Genomic DNA, 13,193 nt, shown 5'->3' on the forward strand with positions numbered 1-13,193 from the left:
CATTTTCCTGTCATTTTGAGGGATATTAGACATGGTCAGTGCTACTAAACCCATGTTCTTTGACTGAAGTTGGATCAAGCCAACCAACCCTATTTCATCACCCAATTGAAACTTAATCCTGCTGTCATCTGTCTGCCATCAATAGATGACTGTGTGGTTGTAGTAACTGAGTGTATCGTCCAGGCAGCTATTTAGTCTATTCCTAAGACCTCAACACGTTTTCCATGGTGTCCTCGCCCAGCGTGGAGTCCTGCTTTCCAGGAGACATGGAAGGCTCAAAAACAGGTCTTGGATGCCTTTTGTAGGTATACTACTCTTTTGAACCCATTGCTTTCCAGCAGGCTCACACCCATGCATGGCAGATTAGATATCTAAGCCAGAAGGAATCTTGGATTAAGTTCACAACTAGAATTAATTCTATCACCAGTTCCAGAATCATATGGTACAAGATTTGGGGGGTCAGTTGGAAGTATACTTTCTGTCTCATTTCCATCCTACTCTCCAAATGCCAGGAAGTTGCTGATGTCAGAACATTGCCAATACTCTCAGCAAGAGCTTTTCTCATGCATCTAATACCCCTGTTTCTTCATTCGCCTTCTTGGTCATTAAGTCTCAGGTGGAGTGAGCGCCTCTTTCCTTTTGGGCGAATTGTCTTTATGACTATAATCATCCATTTACACTGGTTTAACTCAAGCTTCTCTTCCTTAGTCTGGCAGTATGTTGGTCAGACCTGATAATATTTATTATTAGATGCTGTAGCATCTCTCATCTCTTTCTCTTGCTATTATTATAGTAGTTTTTAACCTAATCTTGGAGAAGAAAGTTTTTCCTAATACTTGATATAGGCTGTTGTCTTCCATTTCTCTAAGCCCATGATTCCTTCTAACTGTCGTTCAATTGCTTTCACCAATTGTCACTATAAGGTCTTAGAGAGGATGGTTAATTTTAGTTTGGTATGGCTTTTTTTAATCAAATGACCTTCTCTTGTCTATGTAGTATGGGTTCTTTTGACAGTGCTTCACCTGATTTGACTTGAAATGTCAATTATGGAAGCCTTCCTCAAGAGGAAACATCTCATTTATCTGTTTTTTGACCTTGAGAAGGCTTATGACACTACATGGAGATACAGCATTTTGCAGGGCTTTCACTTCTATGTGTTATGAGGCCATTTGCCCATTTTTATTTGGAACTTTTTACTGGACAGGTAATTTCAAGTCTATGTTGGTTTGACAGTTCCCATTCTTTTCCACAAGAATGCACAGATAGCCTAGTTGCTTTACACGGTAAAACACCAAACATCCAAATCCACAGGAACTTGGAGTCTTTCTGGGCTGTGTCTTAAGTGTGACACTTTTCAGTACCAAGATTAATGCCATGTTGGTTGTTGAACATGAGGTTTATTAAAAGGTATCTTCAGACTGCCCTCAGTTACTTGTTGAAGTGAGCCACAGCTAACAATTTTACATTTCCTTTCTTTAAAACTATTTGCATACACCTTTGCTAGCAATTGAGTGACTGAGGCAAATATCTTGGGGCTTATATTTCACCGTAAGCTGATTTTCATTCTTCACATCAAGCAGTTATTATGTCACATGTTCAAGGCACTATACATTCTTTGTATCCTCTTTTCTACCTCTTGGGGAGCTAATTAATACTTAATGCTCCAAATTGGACTATGGGTCTCCGATAGATGGTTCTGCCAGGATCTCAACCTTGGAGGTGCTGAACCCCATTCACCATCTGGAGCATTGACTCTTCATGGGGGATCTCCACATTTGTCTAATCCAGAGTTTGTACACTTAGTCCCACAAACCCTCTCTTTACCTCCATAAATAGCAACTTTTCCTGCAGTATGCCATTAAATTTTAATTCTTATTATAGCATCCCACCTAGTCCTACTGTTCTCAACATTAAGTTAATGCGTGTATCATTGGATGATATTGGTGCCTTTACTTATCAGCCCATCCTGCTATGGCTTGTTACCATCCCTACTTGTGATCTTTCTTTCAGTTATCTGAGGAAGGTAGATACTTCCTATTGGAAGTACCCTTTTTTGTCTTTTTTGAACATCTTTTGAACTATTCTTCTATTTATACTGATGGTTCAAAATCAGGTGACTCTTTGAGATCTGCCATGGTTTATTGTGGCTCGGTGGCTGCTCACAAGATCTTCTCTACAGTTGTAGTGTTTTCTTCTGAGTTGGGTACCATAGCTCTTGTCCTGGAAGCTATGCAGTACACAGATTGTACTGTTTACACCAACTCTCTTAGCTCTTTACTGATACTGGAATTACTTAGCCTTAATAATCACCCTGTTCTCATTGATATTCAAAAAGTACTGGCCCATTTTTCTTTATCTTCTGTTTTTATCCAGTTTTTGTGGATACCTGGCTACATCAGTATTCATGGGAACAAACTCACTGACACTTCAGCTGTCTATCTGCTCTGGTGACATCATGGCCATACATATCCTGTATATGGTCTATAGTCCTGCATCGAAGGCTTTGGCTCATACCAGTTGGGATTTAACTTGGAGAGGGCAACATCATAACAAGCTTTTAGAGATCAAACCTTCTTTTGTTCTTTGGCTGTCTTGTTTCTGAAAGAAATGGAAAAAGGAAGTTGTCCTAATTAGGCTATGTATTGGTTACAGTTTTTAGCTCATAATTTTCTTTTATTTGGGACTGATTGTTCAAAGTGTGGCCTTTATAACACTCAAGTCACAGTAGCCCACGTTTTACTGTTGAGCTGTCATTATGACTCTGAATGGCAGCACCATTTTAGACGTCATTTCTGTAACGTTGGACGGTATCATTGATGCTGGTGACACTGTCCACCTTCCTCATGTTTTTAACTTTTTATAAGCTATTGGCCTTATAAATTCTTTTTAAGTCTTTAATTTGAATTGTGAACATTGCTTTGTTTTAACTTGATTAATTTTTACATTTTATAATAATTTTACTTTTACATTTCTTACCAGTTGTTTTGCACAAATAACATAGTTGTTTGTTGCTTTGTACCAGTAAATTCCAAATGACTAAACAACCAACCACTTTGGATAATTTTGTTTTCAACCCGTATTATTGTGTTTTGAGGTTATTGTCTTTTTTTCATTTCAATTACAAAAAATTAAAATTATTAGAAGGTTTGGATATCAATTCTCATGTTTCTGGTATTGAGTCTCCTAGTGTTCCTAATCTGCCACATATGGATCCAGTGTTACCAGGGTGACAGGGAGACAACCCTTTTGAATATATTGACAGGTGGAGTCTTTCTTGAGGACTAATGTTTCTTCTTCTGCAAGATCAAAGGCTGACCTTGTAGGAGGATCAGGAATGGACTGATGAGAATTTAAACTCTTTATTTTTTCTGGCTCCTTTCATTACTCAGTCAGTTAATCATTAGCTCTGAACAGACATCCCACCTCCTTCATTTTTTTTGCAACTAGTACATCACATTTTTTATGTCTTTTCTTCTGTGGCTTAAAATTCTTCTTCTACTTTGCATGGAGTAAGTCATTTGGCTAATTACCTTGTTCACCTTCACCAGACATTGCTCTGCATGCTCAGAGATTAGTAGATAAATTGAGAGAGGCTGCTGTCATGCCTTGTCTTCCTAGTTTATTGGATAAATGTGCTTTATCTTTCCATTGCTTGGAGGACCCATATTTAGATTTTCAGAAGCTGGATGTTTTTCTTCTTTTTTTTTTTTTTGCAACTCCTCAGACTTATGTTTCTATTCTTCTCACCCTCACCCAGTTTTACAGGATTTGACTGTTCCTTTTTTGCAGTTTTTTGCTCTTTATCATCTTTGCAACTGTTATATGAGGCCTTTCATAGGTATTCTGCTCAATTTTAAGGGATCTTAGTCAGTTATTGAACTTCTACTTTGGTAAGATTATCAACTGTTGCTCTTTTGTTGATCTCTAGTAATTTGTTGCTGGTATCTTTTGGAGATGTTTTTTTCCAGATGTATGCTAGGAGCAGAACTAGCCTACCTGGGAGCCTCCTAATAATTGTGATTCAGAGATAACTCTACACTATCTGTTCAGGTTATGCATATCCCTCTTTTTTGGTCATTCTCTTTATTTCAATGACCAGAGAAGAGGATCGTTGACTCTTCATAAATCTGCATGCAAAGTATCATTCCTGTACTCAACTAGGTAATCTCTGTTTCTATAGGTTGAGTGAGATGTAACATATCCAGTAATTCTTCTGAGCTTGGCTTGTTGTGTTATGCACTTCTTCAAGCTGGGGCAAGGATTTGACCATTTTGGTGTTTCATGTCTTCTATTCATAATTCTGGTGAATTAACATGCAACATTCTGTAACTTTCAATTTGGGTTCAACTAATATCACCTTACTAAACAAGTCTAAACAATACAATGGCCCTTATGCCCTACCCATTACACTTTGGATCTCAGTTTGCATCCACAGTCCTATAATTCCAAGGATTAGACATGGAATCGCATCTGCTTGGTTAGGGTCTTGAAGAATTCATGTTCTTTTTAACATGTTGGGAATTTACCTCTGTGGCTGGTCCACTTTTACTGCCCAAGAATTTGATTTCACGTAGTCTTGGCAAAAAATGAAAATGTTTCAGGGGTAGTTTAGACTGCACTAGTGTTCTGTTACTATATTTTTAATGTTTACACACTTTTCTATGCAGAAACTTTCTTTGTAGACTTTGTCCTCATCAGCTCCTTCACCTTGTCAATATGGGATTCTACCTAAAGTGTAAATCAAAATAAACAAGTTTTAGTTACTGACACTGTATTTTCGATGATACTTACCTTCTTTAACACTATCCTGACCTTCCTCCCCATAAAATGACCAATTTTGGACCAGTTTAATTTGGACTATCTCAAAAAGTGAATAGTAAGTAATAGAAGGGAGCTGATATACATATTTGGTATAGGGGGTGCATTGATGTAAGTAAAGAGAATCATAAGATTTAATTCTCTGTGGGCAATTTAGTGGGGTATAAAAGCTGAAACAAATAAGATTGGCAGAGAAGGGAAACTTCCATTGGAAGTATATTTTCAGTGTAGGAAAATATTAACTTTTCAGTGTTTTATCTTGCAGTAATCTGTCCAATTTTACTTTTCCAAACAATATCATAGACCTGAAGAATCTCTACTGGCAGACAGGAATTAAGAAAGAACCCACAGTTTTCCTGTTTACTGACAGTCAAGTAAAACATGAGGGGTTTTTAGATGATATTAACAATATATTGAGCAGTGGAGAAGTTCCCAACCTCTTCAAACAAGAAGAAGTGGATAAGGTAAAAAAAGAAAAAAAAAGAAAAAAAAAAGAAATTTTTATTCTTTCATTGTATATTATTTATTATTTTTCTTTGAGATTTTATTTTGTTTAATGTCTGAGACATTTCAACTACTCAGAGATACTTTTGTCCCATGGTGGCTTATTTGAGAGCTTTTAATGCTATAATGTGGGGTTCAATCCCTTTTGTAGCCACAACTGGTACATAGAATCCATTATGCAACATTGTGTTTAGCAACAAACAGAAACTTTGTTTCATGAATACTAATCCACATTCATTTTGACAAAATAAATTATTTTTTTTTGTTAGATTAAGATTGTTACAGAGAGAAATGGGTTTTTTTATAATTTATAAACTTGCATTTTTGTTTTTTAAGAATTAAGTGCATTGTTTTGCAGTTAGAGCTAAATTAATTTAATTAATTTTTTTTTAAAAATGAGGAATCTCTAAAGTAATCATTATCTATTACGTACTCTAGCTTTAGAGATTCCTCGTTTAAAAAAAAAAAATTAATTAAATTAATTTTTTGGTCTGATAGCTTATGGGAAAGTAAACCAACATTTCTCCATTTCTTATTCATTATGTTCCAGATACATATAGCCTGAAGACCAAGATGAAAAAAGTCTGTTTCATTATAATTTGTGTTTGTATTAGACTTATTATTTGGGGAAATTTAAAAAAGTAAGAAATTAGAGTTAATATCACAATATGTAGTCATTATTTACATTTTCATTATGAGTTATGTTAAAAAAAACTGATTTGTAAGTATTGTTTAAAATATTGCATGGTTCATTATTCACCTTCACAAAAGATTTTAATCCCATCTTACTTTAATCAAAATATTATATATAGTTCATAGCATTATGGCATATAATCTTACCAGTATAATCTAGTTAAATTTTTAGTGTAAAATATAATACTTAAAGAGTTCCTTTATTAAGGTATCAGAGTAATATTACTCATTGTTAATTCATCAAGTTATTTAAAATTAAAAAAGAGCTAAAATGGGATAGAAGAGTATCAGTGAAAAAAACATTTGCCACTGTGAGCATTATGATTTCATGTTAACAGTGACATAATATCTTTTTTAAATGATGCATTTCTTTTCCACTTTAACTGTTTTTGAATTTTAAATTTTGTAAAGTGACAAATCATTCATATTTACATCAAGTTATGTCAGCCTTTTTTATTGTTATCAGTATATGTATTAAAAATCAAATCCACTTTTAAACTTTTTTGTTGTTTTTTATTTTCAGAAACCCATACTCAGTTATATTCAGAAAAATAAGGTTTTTTTTAGTATCAAAGTAGTGGTAGCTAAAGCTTCTTTTTATTCTATATGTGTATATTTAGGTAGTTTCATCTCTTAAAAAATCAGTTACATCTGGAAAACTCAGTGAAGATAAACAAGCCTTGTTTGACCAGTTTCTAGACCAAGTTAAAGATAATCTTCATGTTGTGTTCTGTATTAGCCCTCTTGGAGAACCATACAGGTCTGATTAAAAACAATTCTATGGGTTACTTGTAGGTTCTACTTCAAGCTAAATCACTGGTTGGGAAGAAATTATCTTTTGGAGGGTCACATAAATTTGTTAATCTTAAAAAAAGACAGTTAATTATGGAAGAAAATAGTTTGAGTTCATGTAAATATTTTTCTATACAACTATATACTGTTTATCATTGTTGCAAAAACAGTGTTTGTTATAAATTATCTTAAATATTACCTTTAATTTTATTTTTGCAAAAAATATAATAATTTTATAGGATGATCATTAATCTATACAAAACACATATTTGGTGCTGTAAGCCGATAACATATGTACTATAATTCAAACATGCATCTGCACAAACTGGCCTATTATAATTGGTTTGTCCCCAAAGTTAATCATAGGACTACAAAATATTCGTTCTTAACCATCAAGGAGTCTGTGGTGAGATATTGATTTAATACTTGGCAGAATATAATTACATATTACATTAAGTTCTTTTTAGTATGAAACAGATTTATTAATTGTAAAATTATTTGAATGAATCTGAATTGACATAAACCAAGGTTAATAATATATTACTTTTATTTCCTTTTACAATTAAAACAGTTACATAAATTTAAACATGTATATTACCTTCATCTTTCTGCTGGATAATTTGAATTTTGTTGCTTTTAGTTCTTTGTACTAAAAAGTATCTGATTTCATGTGTCTTTATTTAACATTTAGTTAAAAAATTTTAACATGATTGTCAACATAATAACAAAATATTTATTTTTGTTTCTTGGTAGTAGTAACAATTATTTAGTTTTTGACATATATTTAAATATTTAATTTTCTTTATGGTAAAAGTTTTAAATTTTGAAATTAAATTAAATGTAATATTTGATTACCTTTAGTTTATTGTAATGGTAAGAAAGATTCTTATCATGATTCTTTTAAGATAATTTAATTTGATATTCAAATCAATGCAATAATAGATTAGTTTTTTGCAGTGGGAATACTTTATTTCAATGTCTTTCTTTGATAAAATTTAATTTGATATCCAAATTAATATAATAATAGATTATTTTAGTTTACTGTAACTGCAAGTAAAATGTCATTATGATGGCTTTATAGTATGGCTTTAAATTTTTATTTTACTACCCTTGTGAGTTTAAAAAATCTAGATATGTATGCATGTGTTTGTGTGTGTGCATATATTCTCATTTTCCTTGCCCAAATAGAATAATTTATGACATATTTCTCAAGTAAAATTGAATATTTTTAAACATTGTTTTAAAGTTTTATTTTATTTTTGTACATATTTTAATTTTGTTTTAACCAATAGGAAAAGGCTTCTGAACTACCCTGCACTAGTCAGATGTACAACTATTGATTGGTTTGGAGAATGGCCAGAGGAAGTATTAGTGGAGTTTGCCCTCAAATTTCTTGATCAAGCTCATCTCAGTGAATCTGAGAAGGAAGTAAGAAACAAGTTGATGTCAAGAATTACCTTTCTCAAATTTTTGATTGAAAAGACTTGAGTGTTATAAATACTGTGATGTATTTGATGGTGATTTGACTCATAACACAAAATGCTATAGCTGAAAGACATTGAGAAAAATCATATTTATTAACTATTTTTTAAGGCTGTAATTATTAGACAGGTTGTAGTACTGCTTATGTATGGATGACTCATATTGTTCACCAAAATTGTATTTTAAATATCTCCTGAATAGGTCATCATAACTTTACAATACTATATAGTATTTCCTTTTATAACAATATCTATGTGAAGACTGAGTCGTGAGTTCTATGAATGTAAAAAGTTTGAACTTCTTGTTCTTTCTTCTGCTTCTTTTATGTTGCATGATCACTCAAAACCCAAAACAATGATGTCAACCCATTTCACTGAGATGACATAGTTTCAAAAGGAGTACTCACATTTATAAGTATAAATAACTATTAGTAATTAAAAAATCACAATTCTAGTGTTAAAACTGTTATTATTACCCCTTGAAGTTAGTTTTTTACAGCAATTTGGTGTTGTTTTTTTTAAACTTTAGTACTGAGTAAAATAAGAATTACCAACCAATAATAGTTAAGCAATAAATATTACAGTAGGAAAATCATTTTGTTTAGAACTTAGTTATAAATATAACATTCCTATGTCTGTAGAAAAATATTGCATTGTAAATACCAACAAGCAAACAGGTAAAGAAAAATTTTTTTTAAAAATTAAGTACATGTAGTGATGGCTAATATCAATCCTTTAAAAACAATGCAAACAAGATAGTAGTGATAACATTTGCAAAATTAACATAGAACAATATATATAAATAACAATTCAACCACAATTGAGTTTAACTTATCCTATTTTTGTCTGTCAACATTCTACGACACTGTGTCACTGTGCTATTATGTAGGGATGATGCAAATGCCATCCCTACTGTCTTGTTTGCATTTGTTTTGAAGGATTGATATTACCCATTCCCACATTTAATTCCTTTTTTGAAAACTTTTTTCTTCACTGGTTTTTAAATAAATACAATTTTAATTATAAAGTAATCAAATATGAAACAATTTATAATAATCAAGAGGAAAATGCTATATAGAATATTATAACATAACATCCATTACTACAAGCAATTTAAAATTGCTGTTGAAATAAATGCATTATATAACATTTGGAACAGGTGCATAGTATTATGAACATTATTTTCAAAAGACTTGCAAGAATTGAACTTGTAACAGTTTACCTAACATACATTGATGTGTAAACTTTGATATCATGATTCACCTCTGTGCGCAGATTAGCTATTTTTTTTAGGAAGTAACACTATTCTGTTTTAAAGATTCACTTACCATGTGAAGATATGTGAATTTGCACTACTGCATAATGACGTATCACATGGCAAAACACTCAATCAGAAGGAGTGTGACATACCTCCCTGCACAAATGTTCCATCTAAGTAATGTATGAAAATCCTCATTCATTTTCTCAGTACTGTTATGCCAAGATATGCTTGTTTATTTGTTTTTAGCTGAGAGTTGTTGATGTACTTATTACAACAACTTTATGTTGTATTTTTAATCTTTCAGTATGAATTTGCAGACTAATGTAAATTATTTTTCTGCTGATATTAGTACACATATCACTTACAATTACCAAAAATTTAGGAAGTTCTCTGCTTCTTGAGACTGTGAAAACCATCATGTGTTGAGATATATGTTGCTCAGGAAGACAAATATAGTAAGAAGAAGAGTAACATACCATCATCCACCATATTGTGAGGTCTGTGTTACCACCTGGACTCTCTTCTTTTGTCCCTACCGCACATTTCCCTTTTCAGATTTTGAAGCAGAAGTTGCAGAGAAATAAATGGAGTGATTTTCTAGTAATACTTTTCTACCTACTGAATATCCCTTAACTTTTCCTGCCATACATATGCTTTCTACTCATTGTTTCCTTTCTTCTCTCCTGTTAGTGTTAGTGCTACACCTGTCATTTACTTTGAGGTTTAATTTGCTCCTGCTTTTTGTGCTTCATCCCTACTGTCTTAACAGCTAACATGTAAACGTTACTGTTTAGATATAGTTTATTCTTCATTGACACATAACGGTTAGGACTTAATGTTTAGACATTATTTATTACACCTTAACATGTCTACATATGAAATACGATATAACTATAATGTTTAATTGTAGTTATTTACTACCTAACCTATACCATTTATTATATTATTTTTAATCATAGTTCATCTCTCTTTTACATTTACACATAGGCATTAATGGTTAGTTGCATTCACTTATTTCTTATCATGTAAACATTGTCATTAATGTTTAGTTGTAGTTAGTTGCTCTTTCACATGTAACATATAGTAGTTAACATTTCATTTTGGTTTATTACACCTCAGTGTGTCCAAGTAGAAAGTAATGTTTACATTTTCTTCATTACTTCTTCACATGTACTCTATATATAATACTTAGCCTTAATTGACAATACCTTGCCATGTTTACATCACTATTATACAATATAACATTTAATCATGGTTACTGCATGTTAATCTTTAGTTCTACTTCTTACTCCTTAACATGCCCACATATTAGGTGAAATAAAATAATATTTCGATTTTTGATTACACATTACCATGTTACCATACCCATACAAAATATTTACATCTGTTTCATTACTTTTTTCACATGTACACATGAAATATAATGCTTAGTCTTGGTTAATTATTCCTTTCCATATACATATTCTTGTTGTGTTTTGGCTCTAGTTCTCACTTTTTACTATGTCCACACAGACGATATTGTTTTGAAACAATTCATTACTCCTTAATATACAACTCATTGGGGTTAATGTTTACCCATAGTTCATTACTCCTTTACATATAGGAAATAGTGTTTACACATAGTTAATTCCTCCTAATCATGTCCTATTTGGAATATGATGTTTGGTCATGGTTTGTTGATTCTTTCTGTATACACAACAGTTGATGTTCAGAAATAGTTGCTTATTCTAAGCATGTAAATTTAGATGTTGGTGTTTATTTGTAGTTCTTTGCTTCTTCACAAATAACATATGGGATATGTTTTCTCATCATATGTCATGACTCCTTCACTTCTACTCTTAGTCAGTACTTGTTTAGTCATAGTTATTTATTCCTTAATATGCACACATTATTGTTTCATTCTCTTTCATTACACCTTAACATGTACGTATAGAAGATAATATTTTGATATAAGTTATTTTTCCTTAACTTGCAACATTTTTATGATGATGAATAGACTTTGATCATTACTCCTTAACATAGTCACTTAATTTTATCCATATGGGTATTCTTTTCTGCACATATCATGAGGGGTTAAAGTTATATTCAAAATTTAATTAAACTGCTTTATTACCATAATATACAAATAAAACCTAGCATCAAACTGTAGCTAATAACCTAAATTTGAATTATGTAAGTTTTAAGTTCTCAAATTAACTTCATAAATTACTCATTATGATACTGTTATTATTCAAGCAAAGCATAATTTTTATAGTCTTCAATTTTATTTGATTAAGTAGCTATAAGCTAGTTACTAATTATAAAATCAGACCTACTTGCCACATTCATCTGCAGGTCCTCTTTTTCACAAATTGCCAGTAGTTCTCTTTGATGTTTAATACTATATTATTTATAACCAGTAGAAAGCTAAATTATTTGATCTGTCATGTCATGTATTATGTTATGTTGTTTCCTGTACAGAGAATTGTTTATTTCACTTTCAGTTCACACTTTATTCCCACAGAAAATATGTAGACAAAGTTAGCTGGGTTTTAAACAGCTCTTATTGCATAATTAAAAAGGCATAAATATTATGATAATTATAGGACAGTGTCTACTTTTTATGTGTTTTTATTCTGTGCTCTTTTTGCATTATTTAATTAAGTTAAAAATTATTAACCATTTTATATACCATTAGTATAAAAAATAGGGTTATGTTTCATTGACAATCAACAACAACAAAAAATAAGAAAGAGGTAAATACTAAATAAGAAAGAGGTAAATACTACATTTCTTATTTTTCATCTGTATTGTTTATTTATTATTATAAAAGTAACTGAAATATAAAATTTAAAATATTTTTAGGTTAGATGAGGTTGGATTAAGTAAAATAAAAGAAAAGTAATGATAAAAAATGTTCATGTGTTCATGAGTAGCACATGCATTATGTAATTTGATAGAGTAACATAAGCTATACCTTAAACAAGTGATTTACATATTTTGTGGTGAGATTATTAGCTAGACATGTAGTTTCATTTACAATTTAAAATCAATCTAGAAAGGAAAAAATATTTTAAGTTTATTTCCTATTTGTTTATGGTGATTATAAGGTTCAGTCAAATTAATTTTGTATAGAGTTAGAGCAGAGAAAATAACGGATAAAATATAGTTTTATGTAGAAACAGTGAAATTTATTTAGGTTTCAGAGATTACACAAATGAAAATTCTGAGTAGTCAACATTTTGATTCCATATTATATGGAGAAAGTTGTGGTGAAAATACTTTATTAAAAATTTGTATTTTTTTGTCTTCAAACCACTCTTAATGTTTACTGAAAGCTTGTGCAATTTAATGAAGGTACACCAATCAAATTAGAACCTAGAGTAAGGAAACTATGTAGGTCAACATGGGGTCACAAACATAACTGATTCAACCAAGCCTGTAGGAAGAGTAGTAATGAGTAATACTTTTTTCCATGTTTTTACTGCATAAGTTGCATCCATGGATGTCAGTATTTAGTTCTCATACATTTCTTCTTGACAAGTTACACATAGACATTACTATTTTGGTATAGGTCATTGCGTGTTAGCATTTGCATGTAGTGGATAATGTTTCATCCTCACTCATTGCTCTTTAACTTATCTCACAGTCTATAAAGTTTGTAT

General features: G+C 31.4%; 1 protein-coding gene across 1 annotated transcript in view; it reads left to right on the top strand.

Annotated features, from left to right (window-relative positions):
- Window positions 1–13,193, top strand: part of LOC143232396 (dynein axonemal heavy chain 2-like) — a 228,744-nt gene that overhangs the window by 136,750 nt on the left and 78,801 nt on the right. Inside the window, 3 exon segments of the mRNA XM_076467790.1 lie at window positions 5,122–5,282; window positions 6,636–6,775; window positions 8,100–8,235. Of these exon segments, the coding sequence (XP_076323905.1) occupies window positions 5,122–5,282; window positions 6,636–6,775; window positions 8,100–8,235 (437 nt within the window).

Source organism: Tachypleus tridentatus, chromosome 1, assembly GCF_004210375.1.
Source record: "Tachypleus tridentatus isolate NWPU-2018 chromosome 1, ASM421037v1, whole genome shotgun sequence".
NCBI classification, from domain to species: Eukaryota; Metazoa; Arthropoda; class Merostomata; order Xiphosura; family Limulidae; genus Tachypleus; species Tachypleus tridentatus.